Raw genomic sequence first — 19729 nt, forward strand, 5'->3', positions numbered from 1 at the left:
GGCTGCGAAGACAGGTAATATAGAATACATAAAAAGGCTCTTAAGGATAGGATAGGATAGGATGTACATTTGTATAGCGCGAATTGCTGCCCGGAGGCGTCCAAGCGCTAGGAAAACCGAATACCTACAGCAGGCTTAGAAGGAGAATTAGGAATGAGATTAGCTAGACTGAGTGAAATAAATGGGTCTTTAGTTGTCTGCGGAAGGTTGAGAGGTTAGAATTAGCTCTAAGGTGCAGTGGGAGGGCGTTCCAGGCTCTAGCACCGTTGAAAGAGAAGGTCCTGCCTCCGGATCTGGATCTTTTTATTTTGGGGGTTTTTGCAAGAAATATTTGACTGGAGCGGAGGCTTCTGTTGGGCACATAATGGGTAATTAAGTCTTGGGTAATTTTAGGGCCAGTGTTCCAGAAGGCCTGGTGCGCAATGCACATGGCTTTAAACAGGACCCTCTGTCGCACCGGTAGCCAGTGGAGGGTAGTCAGGCCTGCTCTCACTGACTGTCTGCGGGGAAGGTCTAATAGAATGCGTGCTGCGCAGTTTTGAACTATCTGGAGCCTTCTGAGGGTGGATTCGGGGGCACCAAGATAAAGTATGTTGTTGAAGTCGAGTCGCGATTGAATTAAGCCTTGTATGGCAGTTTGTTTGGCATCCCAGGGAAGGAGGGGGAGGATTCTTTTCAGCATTTTCATGATGCCAAAGCAGGTGGCCGAAAGTTTTGTGGACTGCGTATTAAAGGACAGGGATCTGTCCAGCCACACTCCAAGGCTTTTAATGCTGTTTTTGGGAGTAGGTGGGGGGCCCAGACTGGGTGGCCATAAAGAGGGGGGAATGCTGGGGTCTGGGGAGCCCAGGATCATCAGCTCCGTTTTGTCCCCATTCAGTTTTAACGAAGAAAGGGACATCCAGGTTTTCACTTCTTCAACGCACTCTCTAAGCCCGCCTGGAGCCGATGGAGTGGCTTCCTGAGTCATGGAGACCACCAGCTGCGTATCGTCCGCGTAGGAAATGATCTTAATCCCATACGGACGGATGACGTCAGCCAGTGGCCTCATGTACAAGTTAAAAAGTGCAGGGCTTAGAGATGATCCCTGAGGGACTCCACATTTCAAAGGTCTGCTGGCAGAGACAGAGTCGTCTTCAAACACACAGAAGGATCTGTCTTGGAGGAAAGATTTGAACCAAGACAAGGCTTTGTCTTCAATCCCAACCTGGGACATGCGATATAGCAGAGTGTTATGGCTAACCGTGTCAAAGGCCGTGCTGAGATCAAGGAGGATCACTGCCACTGATCCTCCTTGATCCAAGATCTTTCTCGCTTCCTCAGTGACCATAAGGAGTGCGGTCTCGGTCCCATGCTTGGGTCTGAAGCCCGTCTGGGTCGGGTCCAGTAGTTGGTGATCTTCCAGAAAAGTGATTAGTTGTTTATTAATATATTTTTCCAGAATCTTGCTGATCCATTGGAGCAGGGATATGGGGCGATAATTACTCAGATCATTAAGGTCCAAGTTGGGCTTCTTCACTAGAGCTCTGACCATAGCCTGCTTCCAGGCAGTCGGGACCACACTAGATGAAATGGAGGCGTTTAGGATGTCCTTAAAGCTCATAAACTTGACTAAGGAGGTAATACTGTACGTTTGCGTCATATGTATAAAAGGTATGGTAGTATAATGATGTGTGACTGGTAACTGCCACAATGTGACAACAAAATTATGCTTAGATATTTTTTTAATGTCTTTTTATCAATTCCTATTTATCCTTGTCAATCTTCCTGGGAGGTAGAATTGCATGTAACTGTTGGTTGTTTGAGATAGACGAGCAACACCCACTTATAGCAGGATCATACAGTAGTCTAACAGGGGTCAGGGATTGTCTCGTGTTTTGAGCAGAAATCCTGTTGGGAGGCCACCAAATAAGATATTGACACTCATTTATGGAAGGATAGGATTGTAAATATTGTAACCTCCTGGAACCTGGAACTATAGGTAAAGCTGGTACTGAAGAGAAAATGAGTTTCTTGAAATAGGGAATCTAAGTGGAAACCCATGGTTGCAATTAAAATATAGTTGCCTAAAGTATTGTTGTGTAAAGTCTAATCACGGCATGCTCTATTGGCATCCAGTTCCGATAGATGGGGGCATGTCTAGCCAATCAGTGTATCATGTTTGGCATGGTTACTCGTGCTCTATGATCTAATGGTCTCCCAAGTGTCTAGACAAACAGTTTGAAACATTTGGGGGGCACATTTACAAGAACTTAAAGCCACCGTAGCATTAAATGATTTGATGTTACCGTGGCTTTATTTGTTATCGCCTTATTTACAAATTGCAGCTAACTCCGGTTAGTGGCAATTTTCCAGCAGAAACGTGAATTTTCAAAATCGCCACCTTTGTTAGCGGGACTTAACAAAAATGAGATGCAAGGTAGGCGTTCCCATGAAAAAACTGCAGGTAAACACACAACACGGAATTTACATGGAAATCCCAGTACATCGATAAACCGTAAAAACTGCCACAAAGTCCAATTAAAGGCAGTTTCTTAGGCCAGAAAATAGCTGGTCTTAAAATTGCTGCTAACACTTGGGCCCACATATACAATGTCTGAGTGCTGGACAGCGCTGCGAGAAATATTGCTGAGCTGCCCTGCGCCAAAGCAAAAGGTCAAGAATGCGCATTATCAATAAGATAGGGCGCGTTATTTGGCCCTGTTCATGAAAAATGTTGCATCACTGTGATAAAAACAGCAATTGGACACTTTTCACTGCGCCCTACTTGCAACATCATGGCTATGCAGTAGTTACTGTATGATGCTTCTTGTCACAATCATGACAGATACGTCTGGACACCTGATGTATCTGTCAGTGCTAAAGTCACGTATTGCTGCAGTTGTGTCACAAGCATGGCACAACTCCAGCAATGCATAGGGCCAGCCTATCCCTATGGCACTGTGTTACCCTTATGCCTGTCATGAGGCTGGCATAAGGTTTAGACCAGGGGTCTCCAACCGGTCGATCGCGAGCTACCGGTAGCTCGCCGAGACCCTGTGAGTAGCTCGTGACACTTGCTGCTCAATTTAGTATGCCTTTAGTGTTGTTTGGGCTTTTTAGGCTTTTTTCAGGCTGCGTTGCCCGCCCTCACCCAAACTAGCAGCTCTGATTGGCTTTGAGCTTAGCTAGGGCGGGTTGGGCCAAAGAGGATGACGTTCCTCTTCTACGTGGAGAGCAGCGTCACTCTGGAGTGGACTATGCGCCCCCTGCCTTTTCCTCACTGGCACCGCGCTGTGCATTGTTTGAGTCACGAGCGCGAAAGGTGCTAGTGCGGAGCTGAAGCAGGCATAGCAGGGCAGACCAGCTGGTTTCCAGGTCGCGCAAGCGGCATAGAACTGCCGGGACCCGCGCCATCTGCTGATTTCAGCAGTACAGCCTGCCACCTTCTATTGCATCGGAGCAGCAGGCAAGCCGTGAGAGCACACCCTGGACCCACAACACTTAAGCCGGTAGGAGTAGAGAAATGTTATACTATATGTAGAATTCCCTCAAAGGACTTTAACTATCCTGCGCGTTTCAGCGTAGCAATTCAGAAGTCCCACAGATGTAAGCGGCTGCTGCTAGGGCTATTCCTTGCTCAATGAGAAAAACAGTAACGGGATAAAAAGGCAACCGTTTTCCCCCCATATTCATGTGAAAAAGGTCATGCTATCTATCAGCGCACTATCAAACGACATCACAACCACAGATCTGCAACAATCCTATCGTTTGATGTGATCACATCTAGCGCCCACTGCGAGATTGTGAGAGCGCTGAAGACCATCCTGAGACAATTGAGTTTGCTTTGTCCGCGATGGAAATCCTCTCCAGTTCACTCACATCTTTTCAGAGAAGAGCGGAATGCATTTTTGCCGACAAATGCACAAAATTGCGCTATTTTCTGCAGGAAATGAGAATATTTCCAGCACATTTACAACCCCGTGCAGAAAATGGAAATATAACTTTTTTCAATGCAGAAAGTTTAAGAAACCGACAGATGGATGATAAAAGTGCTGATTTGTTTTCATTGGCACGAAAATGTTGTAGCGGAGGCGTTGCTTGACAAAAAAGTTACAATCTCTAAAAAAAAAAAAACATTTAACAGCTGAACAAATATTCGTTTCTTAAAACATTTCAAACTGCTTGTCTTGGGTATGTGGTCAGTGACGATTGTAAGTCATTTAACTTCAAATTTTGAGGAATGAAAGTCACTTATGCATGTCTTTTGGGACAGAAAAGTTCTCTGCATGGTTACAGACATGTAACACTACCCTGAGTGCCCAACTGTACTGTTGTCTAGATCCCTAAGGCTGATTTTTGTTCTTATAAATAAACACAGATCATGTGTGCGCATAAAGCCACAGGCCGGTCTCATGGCTTTAAGAAGGCAATGGTGGGGTTTGTGGGTTTGAGTATTTTGGGATATGGGGTGATTTAGGGATAGATGGAATAGTGCAAGGAGGTGGAGGAATTTGGTCAGAAAGGGAAACTGGAGTGGCGTTTGGAACAGTTCAAGTGTTGGGCTGGTGTCATGTAGTTGAATAGGGTTAGGGTGGTACTAGGGCAGAAGGAGGAATTGAGGCAGATTTGCTGGAAGCGCTGGTGTCTATTAAACCACTAGTTGAGATAGGACCTCTCTATGTGGCAGACAAGGCAGAGTGCATGTCTTCGAGGATATTAATGACTTGAGGCAGTTGCCGACTGATGCCTTGGATGGCATAAAACAATGTGTCTGCCCCACAGGGAGGTTCCTAAGGCCCTCCAGTGTTTCTGGGATGAGAGCAATAGAGAGATGCCTGGGATGAAGGAGAAACCAGTCCATTTGTTTACCTAGTGCTGGCTTGGTACTGGGGACAGGATTGAAGGTAATGCTGGTGATAGTGATTGCCACATGAGCAGAGGTAGTGGCCTTTGAAGTTTCATTTGCCACCACTAGGGACCAGCCAGAATTGGAGGCTTCAGAACCAAAGGGTGAAGTGCCCTCTTGGCCAGCCCCCTCATCTTGAGTGCTACTAAGTGCTTTAATGTCAGTGGCCTCACATTCTGGCTCCCAGTGAGCCTCCTGATGATCCCTTGAATTGTGGCTCTACCTCGCTTGCTCCGGCGAAAGCCTAAAAGAGACATATGCACAGGGCAGAGTGAATTCATATCTTGTTGATGGCACCTCGTTGAGTCCTGTGACAGCTCATTCATTGTGCGCAATAAGTGCTGGTGCAGGTGGTGCAAGTTGTACTGAACAACAGGATCACCTGCCTTTTCAGCCTGTCACCTTTATATTTGATCGGAGAAGCATGTAAGATGGTATCTACAGTGGTTTATATCACAGTGTTGACATGATTGGGTAAAAACTGAAGTTTTTAAACAAACATTTCCTCACCTATAATGCCCTGACAACACTGCCATGAGCCAGAAAAGTGTGTCTGTTTGTAATATGCACTTTGTATATGGCCACAATTGTTAAATGTGCGACATTATTGACCATTAAGCCATATATACATGATGGGGCTGACGCCATTTGATAGGACTGCACTCAAGAGGTCAGTGGGGAGGGAATGTCCTACAGGTGAGCCAGGCCATACCAGCAGGGCTGGCCTGACAGATCAGTGCATTGGTTGTTTTTTGGGCTGTTTGTGGGCCGATTCTTTTGGCTGGTGTGCTGTGCCAATGCTTGTCTGTAGTTTTTTGGCTATTGTGGGCTGATTTCATTGGCTGGTGGGCTGGTTTTTATTGTTAATTTTTCTGATATTGCCAAACATTGCGTGCTGCAAGCACAAATAGCTAGTCTTCCATACCTTGAAAAACACCTCCTATACGAAATTTCTTTACATTACAGTTTAAAACCTAATTTGCAAATGTGGTCCACTTTTTAGCTATTAGATTTGGCGTTGGAGGGTCTCTCGGAAAAATGCGCGACTTGCTTGGGGTTTAGTAGCTCACGACAATTTTCACGGACCAGAAGTAGCTCTCACTACACAAAAGGTTGGAGACCCCTGGTTTAGACGCAGTGGCATCCTAGAATTGTCAATCCTACGAGGCTTTGTTGCATGGGAACGTCCACCCTGCATACATCATACCTGATGCAGGTATAATGTGGCACAGTGCTTTACATGGTCACGCATATGCCTAGATGCGTCACTTTGTAAATACTAAGACTGGGCAAAGCACTACACTACGCTTGCGTAGTTTGCGCTACTTCGCAATACGCGAATTGCACGTAGCACAGTGCAAACACGCGTAGCGTAGTTCAGCGGTCATTTTTTGCTTGCTCGCGGTCCTCAACGTCAAGTTGGCGACCGCGAGCAAGCAAAATGACATCCCGGTGAGACTTTTTCCTCGTTCGCGATCAGCAACATCAAGTTGCCGATCGCGAGCGTGGAAAATAAACCTTCCGGCGAGAGTCTCAACGCGGGGAGGTCAGGTTTCTCATTGCGAGTGGTCGTGTATGCTCGCGACCGCTCGCGATGAGAAACTACCAGTCCGCATTGAGAAAGCTGCCGCTCGTGTAAAAATCTACTCAAGCAGCAGAAAACAACAGCTCGCACTGTGCAAGATGCCGTTTGCACTGATTGCACAGTGCGGACAAGCATCCGGCACTGTGCAATCAGTGCAAACAGTATCTTGCACAGTGCACTACGCAGTTTGCGAAGCTACGCGTAGCTCGCGTAGTGCGAAGTGCACTTCGCGTAGCTACGCGTAGCGCTACTTCGCAAACATATGCTCAGGGTTAGTATAAACGGTGCAAAATTTACTCTGCCAGTACGTCAAGAAAATGATGCACTGGCGGCGGTAAACTGACGTAAGGGGCTAATGAATAAGCCCCCCTGTATTTTTCCGCTACGTTGACACACAATGGCTGCCATGCGCCAACGTAGGCACCCTTGCTCCATGGTGCAAGGGTGACTGTGTTGTGGAGTTGATTGATATTGTGCAAGAAGGGACACCTACCTGCATAAAACCTATCATTCCAGGGTATTTTCTCTTTCTCTGTCTGCTGCAGAATGCTGCACACATAAAAACAGTGAAAAAAGAGGAGAAATTAAAACATTTATTTTCGTAGTGCCTCCCTAACCTCACCCTTGTGGTGGTATTAGATTCTGACGCATTCTGAAGGTTTCCAGTTTCTGGTAAGCCTGGGAAAGCTTCCGATTCCATTGGTTTAGTGTGGGAAGGCCTAAAGCAACAGCCATTGAATGCCCCTTTCACACTGTTTAACCTCTTCTGTGCCCATGACGAGATAGTCTTGTCATGGAGCACGGTCGCGCTGTGCCCATGACGAGACTATCTCGTCATGAAACCCGCCCACTAAGGAAACACCCGGCACAGGAGGGGGAAAGGGCGTGGCACCGAAGGGGTTAAAGCGTATTTATAAGTCCATGAAATGCCATGTAAAGTGGCTTTGCATGGCTTTGTAAACACGCTTTGGCACATTGTGCAACTGGAACGTCAAACATGTGATGTCACAGCAATGCAAGAGTGCCGCTAGGGCCTCATAAATGAGGCCCTTGGATGATAGAAGAACTCCCACAGTTCATCTTTGGCAAGGTCAACAGCGCTATGGACCTTTTGCCATTACAGCTCGGAGCATCACGGAGACCACCACCACCACCCCTGACATGCATCGCTCACATGAACAACTGCTCCATTCACTTTGGACGACAACTGTACCTGATCCCCTCTAAGTACTGACTTCTGTTCATCAGAACTTCAGCAACAGGAAGCTAGAGGCCAGAAACCGCAGAAAACCAGAGACCCTCCTGAGCTGTCTGTAACTGTGGAAGAAGGAGAGACTCGCAGTCAGTCAACATTAAATTAGGTTATCTGCCATCTGAGGAGTCACATCCGGGGGCTGCACGGACTCTGCACCGGATGAGCACATTGCACTGGAGCCCACGTCGCTGGGGAAGCTTTCAGGTGAAGTGTCTGGATCTTGTCCCTGAGTGCGATTGCACATCATCCCTGCTGCAAGCAGTGCCTCCCCCCTCTCTTGAACAACCTAGTGCAGATTTGGGTTGACTTGTAGTTGTGGCGGGGACACCTGCTCCTCCTACGCCTCCCAGTATGTGTGGAGAGGTGTGGTGCAGCGGCCAGGGCAGTTGACTTCAGAGCACAGGGTTCATGATACGATCCCCGGCTCTGGGGGCAGCTCAGCTCAGCACCATGTGACTCTGGGAAATAGCTCACTTAATTTCCACGACAGCCCCCAGCGCCTTGAGACCCGTAAGGGTGAGTAGTTTGCGCTTTACAAATACGGATTTTTACGTCTGCCTCCACAAATGACTGCTTGTTGCTTAGATCCTTCACTCCCTGTCTGCAGCACTTGGTGACCAGTAGGTTGCAGCCAGGTCCAGACCTGTTAATTGATTTGCGTGTCAATATCTGACATCGCTCGCAGCCTTTATGGGTAGGGGAGGGAATATTTGCTGCCCACTATCAGAGGCATCGCTTAACCACTTTAGAAAAGCCCCTCTGCCTCTGCATCCCAATAACATAGTTGAAAATAACTGCGGCATTATACACTTTCACCTCCTCCAGCTTGCATAGCTCTCTCAGGACAGCGTCATGATTTGTGTAGGAGGTGCAAGAGAAAGCATCTAGGACCTGTCCCTGGCAGTGGGTGGCTCACCAGCACTCAATGGACCAGCTCCACAACAAAGAATGTGGAGAGTGCACCTGCTAGCAGTAGGTCACACAGCCATGCCTCAGTATATGCCACTGCATCAGCCCTTTCAGCTCCCTCAGGCAGACCCAACACCCTCACGTTGTTACGCTGAGAGTGGCCCTCCACATCCTCAGCAGTTCTTGCCAGTGACTTCACATGTGCCATTAGCTGCTGCACCTCCAATGCTGTGCTCAGGGTACTCGGGGGGACTTTGTCCAGTTCTTGCTCAATGTTGTGTACCTTGTAAGCCAGCTTGTGATCTGTGCACTCCTGGATGAAGTCGACTGTGATTTTGTCTATGCGGTCCTCAAAGTAAGTGCCCGGGGAGGTACCCACTGTGAGTACAGAGTGTAGTTTGGAGTTCAGGCTGTCCACTGTCACCCACCCTGGCGGCCAGAGATCACCAGCCCCTTGGTTCACTGACACGAAGGGGCAGCCAAATGTCGACACCGCCCCGACTGCAGGCAGGCCATTGTTGCGCCAGACATCCAGGCACTATGTATGACATGCGGTGCAGTGCAGTGTGGACAGCCAGCCCCTCTCCTCCCATCAGGTGTATACTAGCCAGGAATCTCCGTTCCGGCAGCACCAATGAAAATCCTCCATACACCTAAGAGCTCACTACCAGGGGGTGAGGCAGCACCACATGGTTGCCTCCTCCAATCTAACAGTGGTGACCAGATTCTGTGTTCCCCAGTGCCCCAGTGAGTGATGGCAGATCAAGCTGGGCGTCCGGGAGCCTGGGCCTAAAAGACCCCTGTGCCCCTGGCAACTGCCCCCACCAACGGCCGATATCAGCGACTAGAGCCAGTTAGTGGATTCCCCCACCAGTCTTGTGCGGTTCCCTCGGTGATACAGGTCAGCCGCAGCTCAGGGATTGATCAGGGCACGGTGTGAGCCACCCACAGGCTCTAGGCCTGGGCCCGACTCGACTCCCGGGCCTCCTCCGCTATGTGTCCTACCTTATCCTCACCTGGACTTCGACCCAGGCGCTCAATCCGCCGCACTCTCTCCGAATTTGTGACGAAGCTAGCAGAAGCCTCAGCCAGGTGGGATTTCACAAGCCTGGGTACAGCAGTCTCCCCCAAGTCCGCTGGGGAACCGCCAGATGCAGGTGATGCGAGAGGGCCCCTTAGGCGTGAAGTTGCAGCGCACCCGCCACACAAATTCAATGCAGCTGAGGGGCCTCACCCTCCACAGCATCTGGGCCATTCCACATACTCCAGCCTGTGATGCTGAGAGGCACAGCCCACCATTGGCAATCTCCTCCATGCAACCGGGTGTAGTGGTGTCCCATGTTATGCAATGCAGCCCTCCCTATGTCGGTGCGCAGGAGCGCCTCTACCGATCATAGTTTCAAGGGGTGTCAGGCAGTCTTCTCACACAGGTCAGCAACGGGTCTCCATGCAACCTGCCTGACTTCGACACCAGGTAAGGGCAATCGCCGATGCCTCAATGTCTTCCCCACAACCAACAGGCTTGGGCCCGACATGGCCTGCCTCCACCCTCAGGCTGTAGCAACTCCACAGCACCGCTGCCTCCCACTCTTGGTCTCAGATGCAGGCTCAGCAAGGCCTCTGAGTCCCAGAGACTGTCCGCGCTTCCAGGCATCTTCTGCCATGGTGCCGAAAGGATGGTGTAAGGCAAAGTGCTGCATCACTGTTTTTCCCCGGGGATGCACCTCTTTTCATAAATGAGGCCCTGATTCTGCATGTATCTTCCCCTGGGAGTCTGGCAGGTCATCCTGGCTGTTGGGGGGTTTGATGGGGTTGTTGACCTGTGCTGAACTTGGCCCTGGCTGCTCCATTCAGCATTCCATTATTTTTATTTTATTTTTTCATTAGAGGTGTATTTATTGTTTTTTTGCAGCTCATTGGCCTATCGTCACTTTTCTCTTGCTAACGTCAATTTTTTTATTGCCTTGGTGCTAGTGTTAGTGGCAGTTTTCACCACAGTTAGCTGATACTATCACCATGTAGCGACGTATTGAAAATATGTCGATAACAGGGCGATAGTTTTCGGTGATAGAGTTAATAAAATTGCTGCTAAGTAACGCAAAATCTGGTTAGCGCCAATTCTTGTAAATATACCCCTTAGTTGAATTTGGATGGGGCCAGTAACTCTTAATACCTAATGCTAAAGCTTCTTTGGGATTAGAAGGGCCATGGATTTATTTAGGACCCATTTTACTTCCCAGTGACTCACCTTCTCCAACCAGGTGAAAACTCTCGGAGAAGGACAGTGGAAAAAATTACCAGGTGAATCGGGTGTTGTATCTGAAAATCTGGAGGGAATCAAGAGGGAGAAATACCCACAATTTCCTGGGCCATTCATAATGAGGGTTTTCACACATGAGGTCTGGTTGATTGTTTAATTAATTAACTGAGTGTTGGGCCTGTTATGCACTGTGGATAAATTATTAGTTTTTTACCATTGCTCAGTATACTTTATTTCTTTTTTATGTTTTCAGTCATCAGCAACATGCGAAAGGCTCAAATTGTTCTGAAGGCAGAGCTTTAACCTCAGGCCAGAGTCCCATCATTGTGGGTACCACTGTTCCCGGAGACAACTCACTGTGCAAAGGCTGTCCCTCCCGTTTACATTATTTGGCTGGTTACGGGTATTTTGTTATTATCCCCTGTTCAGAGCTGCTGGAGGATTGAATGTATGCTTGGTTTGTTTCTAAGCGAGTGGGTAGGCGTCTTCATCAATAAAGAATTTCTCTCAAGAAATGTGTCTTCAAGATTCTTCATGCCAATTATGTCTGTTAAGTATTATCTTTCAGGCTCAATCATCAGGAGGTGCAACATCAAAATCCTAGAAAAACACACATCATCATTAGAAAAAGACAATTTTCATTCCATGATTCATTCAGAAGGCATGCTCTGCTATGATGTGACACCTTTTTCACAATGTTTAGGTGCAGCAATTTATTTGTCAAATGAAGGATGTATGACATGCTCTGTGCACTAGATCATTCCTTAACATTTCTCACACCACAGTGGTATCGCGTCTAAAGGCATCAAATCAAACAAATGTCTGCCAAAGTGTATCAACAGGAACATCACAACACATAATTTTTTTTCTGAACACCTTAGTAAGAATGTTTTGAATACCATAGTAAATGTGCACTTCTCACAACGATTTTGCTCACTTGTTGGCTCTCGTTAGGCTGTTCTAAAAATACTATTGACTGCATCACTGCCACACATGGTGTTGCGAGGATTCTGCACATACACAGAGCTATGCACAGGAAAACAGGACCTCGGTGTATAGGGGATGTACCTTCTTACCACCCTAGTACCCAAAATCGACGATCTATAGTGTCTCATTCATTCTCCTACATACTCATTGTTGGAAATCCTCCGCTCCCACACCGGTAAGGGTTGGTGGTAACGGGGTCTTTCCAGACATATACAGTGGTAGCTTGGCTCGAGTGGTCAGGAATCAGGCACCGTGCTAAGCATACGACATACCCATACAATAACCATGCGTGCATCCGTTCCAAAAACGACTCTACACCGTAAAAATTATGAAAATATCTTTCTTTATCTTCTTTTTCTCTTAGTTGCTGATTAGATAAATAATACACAATCACAATATACAAAGCTTTTTAAATAGTGCAGGTCAGATAAATACTGTCTTAATGATTCAATAAATAGGGGTGATCATAAATAAGGAAGGCATAAATATAAGTGCAATACATACAGGCAATTAAATATTCTGAGGCAATAAATACTGCAAACCAATAAATATTGTGCAACAATAAATACTGTGGAACAATAAATACAGTGAAGCAATAAATAGGTTAAATACAATAAATACAGTGCCCTCAATAAATAATTAAAAGCTGACAGTGACACTCATAGAATCAGATCACATTTAAATTTCTATGGGCTGATTTGGCCCAGGCACAGCTTGTGGTGATGTGGAAGGCTTGAGGGTGTCTACTCCCTGGCTTGGACAAGGCTGAGGCCTAAACTGAGGTAGATCAAGAGGGGAATACTAGTGACCTGGCTCTCTCACTCTACACAACCCCTCTGAATTAGTCTCAGCTCACCCCTGGCACAGTCCAGCTGGTTCCAGCACCTCTCTAACCCCTAGAGTAGTCTCTTAGGATTCCACAGGGCCTTTGGCGCCCTCTATTCCACTTACTGCCCTTTTTCTGAAGCTCCGACGCCGCTGGAGTCGTGTCGACGCCGTGAGGCGGTTCCGGTTCGATGTCGGCGGCCTCGGCACAATGTCAGTTCTTGACGACGCTGGTAGGCGGTTCCGGTTCGATGTCGGCGGCCTCGGCTCGATCTCGACCTCCGATTCGATGGCGTCGGGCAGTCTTGGCTCGATGTCGACTTCGGGCGGCTCCGGTCCGATGGCGACCTCCGGTTCGATGACGTCGGCCGGCCTTGGCTCGATGTCGACTTCCGGCGGCTCCGGAGTGCGATCCTCACTACCGACCTCCGGTGCTCCTCTCCTCCGGTTCCGGCGACTCCGGAGTGCGACCTCCACTCCCGACCTCCGGCACGATTCTCTCAGGTTCCGGCGACTCCGGAGTGCGACCTCCACTCCCGACCTCCGGCACGATTCTCTCAGGTTCCGGCGACTCCGGAGTGCGATCTCCACTCCCGACCTCCGGCACACTTCACCTCGGTCTCCGGCGACTCCGGAGGGCGGACTTCACTCCCCCGTCGATGCCGCTCACTCGACCTCAGGTGACTTCCTCCTCGACCTCTGGGACTCCTCACGACCTCCGTCGGCGCCCTCTCTCGACCTCTGGCGGCTCCGGGTACGACGTCTGCTTTTCCAGTCAGCGCCGCTTCTCCACCTCGGGCTCCGGGTCTCAGGCTTCTCGACGTCGGACTCCAGGGAAACCAGTATCCAGGTCAGGATCTTGCTGTTCTTGGATTCTAAGGCCTGTTCCTGCTGTCCAGGTCCTTAAGATGGTTTTTCTTGCTTCTTCCCACACAGGGCTCCAGGCTGGGCTCAGTCAGTAGGGACTAGTATCAAGGGTGGGTTTATGGACCCCACTCCAGGCACAAGTTTCCACCCCTGCTGCCTCACTCCTTCCTCCTTCAGGTTTCTGCTGCTCACTCTTCACCAGTCAGGTGCCAACTGCCAGCTCCAACTGCCAACTCTCTGTCTTAGCTTCCCAACATTCTAAACCGCCTCCAACTGTCACAGGGTTCTGGAATGTTCTGGAAGGTGCTGGTAGGTTCCAGTGGATGCTGGTGATGTCACAGGTGGCCACCATTTTGTGCTCCAGGCCCTCAGACAGAAGTTTCAGGGGTAGATAAAATGGCTCCCTGAATCTGCATCAATACTACAAAAACGAAAACAAATGAGGGAAAAAGGGCCAAGTCCTACATAACCCCCTTCCAGCCAAAAGCCAGGGTAGACCGATCAATGCCTTGATGGTCTTCCCTGCTTGGGGCGAGAAAAGGTGGACGCAGGTCCGCAACGGCAGGAGCACCCGCAAGTTCTCCTCCGCTCCGGAACCCAATGGTTCCCTAACAAGTCTCCCTGGACCAACAAAACCACCCCACTGGGGCTCCCTAGCTAGTTGTGGCCAGGACCGGCCCCTGGGCCGTCCAGATGTCTCTGGCCCGGGTGATCTCGCGGAGTGGGGGGCAGTAGCCCCAGGCCTGTAGTGCCCGTTGACCACTCCGGTCCTCCTCCTTGCAGTCCTAAACTGCCTCTGGTCCTTCCTCCTGGGGTTCACACCCTTAGGCTGACCAGCCTTCAGGGGCGAGGCTCTCCTCCCCCTAACTCTCCTTCTGGGGTTCCTCACCCTACCCTGCGAGGCACCCTCAGACCAACACTTCCTCCTCAGTCTAGGGCCTTGACCCCTCAACTGATCCTTCAACCTAGGGTCTAAACCCTTAGGCTGAGTCGGTGCCCGAGGCGAGACCTTCCTCCCTCTGCACCCCCTTCCAGATTTCAGCACCCTCCTAACGGGAAAAGTACCCCTGGAAGTCAATTTCGGGGGGACCCGGTTAACAGAGGCCCCACCCGCCAGGTCAGGCAACCCCTGAGCCTGGCATCCCAGCCCAGGACCTAAACCCTGAAACTGGGCCAACCCCAGAACCTCAGGCGCGCTGGTTACAGTTGCCCTGGGTCCTCCTGACACTAGGGGTTCCCCTGCACTGGAGGGCACATCGGGACAGCCTAGGCTCCCAACCTGGGGCTCCCTTGCGGAACTCTCCAGGCCCTGAGACTTCGGTTGGGGCACCTCGGGACACCTCCCCGTCTCACGCCTTCCTACAGATAGGTCGTGAGGCCCTACAACCCTCTCTCCCTGGGACCTAGCTGGGCTATCTGCCACTTCTCTCACCTCGCTGGGTTGGGAGATCCCTGCACTACCCCCTTCAGGTTCCCACCCCAATGCCTCCTCAGACACCCTGGTGATGTCATCCTGGGGTAAATAAACTTCTAGCTCCTGTGGAGCTTCCGGTATGCTGCCACCAGTGTCCTCGCTGGACACACTCATCTGGAGGGCACGCAGCTCCAATTCCTTCATCTGAAGCTCGTGCGCCATCCTTCTCTCCTCCATCTCTTTCTCCAGCCTTGCTAAGTCCCATGTGAGCTGTCTTTTCTCCCTCCGATCTGTTAACTCCACTTCAGACAAGCCACCGCTAGAGGCACTGCTGCCCTTCCTGGAAAGTGTCCTGGGCCCCGCTGACCGGTTCCCCACCTCCGGTTGGTACAAACCAGCTCCCTCACTGTCCGGCTCCCTATCCCTGTCCTCCTCCTCAGCCTTGCTTTCTCGGCGTGCCTCCCCCCAAGCCCTTAAGCTGGTTTGGAGTGCACCCTTCTTTGCTCCTGGGGGACAATACACCCCCTCCCGCTGGCAAAACTCCCTGAGTTGGGCCACAGTGTACGTTTCTAAATTCTCCAGTACAAACTCCATCTTGCCCACTCAGGTCAGAGGACAGTTACTTGCAGTAACAATGCAGGGGGGTACCTTTAATAATGCCTCCTCCCACCACCAGAGTAAATTTGGAAAAAACAAAAACCCACAATTAGGAAGGCCGCTTTGAGAAAACTCCCGGTGTAGGCCTATGGACTACCCACAGTTATTGTTGAGTATACGTAGGCACAGCTCTATCCCACCACTGAACACCAATTAAATGTTGGAAATCCTCCGCTCCCACACCGGTAAGGGTTGGTGGTAACGGGGTCTTTCCAGACATATACAGTGGTAGCTTGGCTCGAGTGGTCAGGAATCAGGCACCGTGCTAAGCATACGACATACCCATACAATAACCATGCGTGCATCCGTTCTAAAAACGACTCTACACCGTAAAAATTATGAAAATATCTTTCTTTATCTTCTTTTTCTCTTAGTTGCTGATTAGATAAATAATACACAATCACAATATACAAAGCTTTTTAAATAGTGCAGGTCAGATAAATACTGTCTTAATGATTCAATAAATAGGGGTGATCATAAATAAGGAAGGCATAAATATAAGTGCAATACATACAGGCAATTAAATATTCTGAGGCAATAAATACTGCAAACCAATAAATATTGTGCAACAATAAATACTGTGGAACAATAAATACAGTGAAGCAATAAATAGGTTAAATACAATAAATACAGTGCCCTCAATAAATAATTAAAAGCTGACAGTGACACTCATAGAATCAGATCACATTTAAATTTCTATGGGCTGATTTGGCCCAGGCACAGCTTGTGGTGATGTGGAAGGCTTGAGGGTGTCTACTCCCTGGCTTGGACAAGGCTGAGGCCTAAACTGAGGTAGATCAAGAGGGGAATACTAGTGACCTGGCTCTCTCACTCTACACAACCCCTCTGAATTAGTCTCAGCTCACCCCTGGCACAGTCCAGCTGGTTCCAGCACCTCTCTAACCCCTAGAGTAGTCTCTTAGGATTCCACAGGGCCTTTGGCGCCCTCTATTCCACTTACTGCCCTTTTTCTGAAGCTCCGACGCCGCTGGAGTCGTGTCGACGCCGTGAGGCGGTTCCGGTTCGATGTCGGCGGCCTCGGCACAATGTCAGTTCTTGACGACGCCGGTAGGCGGTTCCGGTTCGATGTCGGCGGCCTCGGCTCGATCTCGACCTCCGATTCGATGGCGTCGGGCAGTCTTGGCTCGATGTCGACTTCGGGCGGCTCCGGTCCGATGGCGACCTCCGGTTCGATGACGTCGGCCGGCCTTGGCTCGATGTCGACTTCCGGCGGCTCCGGAGTGCGATCCTCACTCCCGACCTCCGGTGCTCCTCTCCTCCGGTTCCGGCGACTCCGGAGTGCGACCTCCACTCCCGACCTCCGGCACGATTCTCTCAGGTTCCGGCGACTCCGGAGTGCGACCTCCACTCCCGACCTCCGGCACGATTCTCTCAGGTTCCGGCGACTCCGGAGTGCGATCTCCACTCCCGACCTCCGGCACACTTCACCTCGGTCTCCGGCGACTCCGGAGGGCGGACTTCACTCCCCCGTCGATGCCGCTCACTCGACCTCAGGTGACTTCCTCCTCGACCTCTGGGACTCCTCACGACCTCCGTCGGTGCCCTCTCTCGACCTCTGGCGGCTCCGGGTACGACGTCTGCTTTTCCAGTCAGCGCCGCTTCTCCACCTCGGGCTCCGGGTCTCAGGCTTCTCGACATCGGACTCCAGGGAAACCAGTATCCAGGTCAGGATCTTGCTGTTCTTGGATTCTAAGGCCTGTTCCTGCTGTCCAGGTCCTTAAGATGGTTTTTCTTGCTTCTTCCCACACAGGGCTCCAGGCTGGGCTCAGTCAGTAGGGACTAGTATCAAGGGTGGGTTTATGGACCCCACTCCAGGCACAAGTTTCCACCCCTGCTGCCTCACTCCTTCCTCCTTCAGGTTTCTGCTGCTCACTCTTCACCAGTCAGGTGCCAACTGCCAGCTCCAACTGCCAACTCTCTGTCTTAGCTTCCCAACATTCTAAACCGCCTCCAACTGTCACAGGGTTCTGGAATGTTCTGGAAGGTGCTGGTAGGTTCCAGTGGATGCTGGTGATGTCACAGGTGGCCACCATTTTGTGCTCCAGGCCCTCAGACAGAAGTTTCAGGGGTAGATAAAATGGCTCCCTGAATCTGCATCAATACTACAAAAACGAAAACAAATGAGGGAAAAAGGGCCAAGTCCTACACTCATGAAGCTACAAATGATTAGACAACCCAGAACACAACACTCCCGACTCTCTCAGGAATTGCGGTAGCAAGACATACCCTTTAGCTCACTCACTTGTACTTGTCCACAATAAGAATTGACAGAGTCATGGTTATAGTTCAAAATGTTTATTTTAACTATTGCGCTCTATAATGAAGTATCCGAGCCATTACCAGCAGCAAAATGCATAAACGTAAAGCAGTTAGCATTGTTACAATTCCATAGAATATAAAGGGGGATGTCATCATATATAGACAGTGGAAAAAGGACTACAAGGCCTAACCACCCTCCCCTTGGTAAGGTGAAGTTTATTATATAAAGGAAGATCTCTGGGATTTGTCAGCAGACCCCATACCTTAGTGCCTAGATGGAAATTTTACATCATAGGAACAGCATATCTCTGCCCCCTGGAAAGGTCTGCTCCAAGTGTGTGTATGGACAACATGCATCCCAATAATATCAAAGCACGAGTTTCCAGCAGTGCAGCTGTGTTTAGCATGTTTTGTCAAGGTGCTAGGGACTGACTAGAACAGAATAACAAGGGGCATTGTTTATCGACCTTGCACATCGTATTCAGACTAAACTCCAGGAACTAGCAGAGAATGTTAAAAACAGACAGTTCTCATGTGAAATGCATAAACAGAGTCTTGAAAAATAAAGTTATGCAGTAACGTGTGCAAAAACAGCATCATGGCAGCAGAGCTCATGCTAACTTAGCAATGTCGACAATTACCCTAATGGCCATATAACAATAGTGAAAGCTTGCTCAATGCATTCAACATCTTTACTGTAAATAAATGTTTTGTGATTTTCTCTAACCATCCCTATCCCATTCTCCTAGAGTGGCACGTCCATGCTCAGCGCATCTGCTTATTTTAACCCCAAGGTACTCAAATCCTCCGCTGTTTCAGTTCCCTACTCTTACTCACAGAGGTATACCTTTTGTAAATATATCAACGTGTTCCTCACCAATGGCATTTAGGTTAGCATTTTCTCTAATGCAGTGCTTCCCAAACCTTTTAAAACTACAACCCAACATTTAGAACGACAAACTTTTGCAACCCACTTAGCTTTAATGGAACAGAAGTAGGTGTTTTTTCTCATGCAACTAAAGCATCGAGTGGTAGGGCACTGTCATTTACAGACAGCACATTTTCCTTTGAAGTGGTCACTAAATTTCCCCAAATATACAGTTTTACTGATAGCAATATGTTGCACACACATGATAATGTGTGGAAATAGGGTTTCAATGAATATGTATCAGTTGTGCATCACCAAGTAAATGGTCTTGATTTGTTTTAATGCTATTGGAACCTTTGTTTTAATCACAGTGCAGAATTACAAAAATGTGCTTCAAGTTTGCTTTCCTAACTGGTGAATGTGTGCAATTAATTTACAGGTATTTGCATTTTGATGTGTGTTGCAAACCTGGCATCCTACAGCCTTTCCTTTTAATATTCCGTGCACCTCAGCAAGATTGTCACATAATTCCCTTTTACTTTCCTTTTTATGACCTCAAAGTGAGAGGAGTTAAAAAATAAGCAGTAATTTGTCAGACAGCATCGCCTGACATTTGACCTGTGTCTTTGAAGTGGAGAAAATGTGAGAAAGTAAATACAGAATTTCGAGACATTTAAAGACCCAAAGTTTGGGAAACACTGTTCTAAAGGACAGGTCGGGCTATAATTTCAATTAATTAGACCATTCCAAGATGGCTGTATTTTTCGACAGTTCTTTTGCTCTGCATAGCTGTGGCCCTGGAAGTAGGGGTGTGGCAGTAGCTGCAACAACCCGTTGATTCTGTTACACATTACTAAAAAACTTTCTTTGTCAGAAATGGGCAGAATTAGGCATTGGGCAGTTTTAAAGCAAGATCTGTACATCCGTTGTTGCT

At 48.9% G+C, this 19729-nt stretch overlaps 1 protein-coding gene across 1 annotated transcript in view; it reads left to right on the forward strand.

The window, feature by feature from the left end:
- LOC146796956 (anterior gradient protein 2 homolog) overlaps positions 1-11412 on the forward strand; it is an 85687-nt gene extending 74275 nt beyond the window's left edge. Inside the window, exon 8 of the mRNA XM_085629583.1 lies at positions 11151-11412. Within this exon, the coding sequence (XP_085485709.1) occupies positions 11151-11200 (50 nt within the window). The 3' untranslated portion in view covers positions 11201-11412. The remainder of the gene's footprint in view (positions 1-11150) is intronic.
- The last annotated feature ends 8317 nt before the right edge of the window (positions 11413-19729 follow it).

This window comes from Triturus cristatus, chromosome 10, assembly GCF_964204655.1.
Source record: "Triturus cristatus chromosome 10, aTriCri1.1, whole genome shotgun sequence".
Lineage (NCBI taxonomy): Eukaryota > Metazoa > Chordata > Amphibia > Caudata > Salamandridae > Triturus > Triturus cristatus.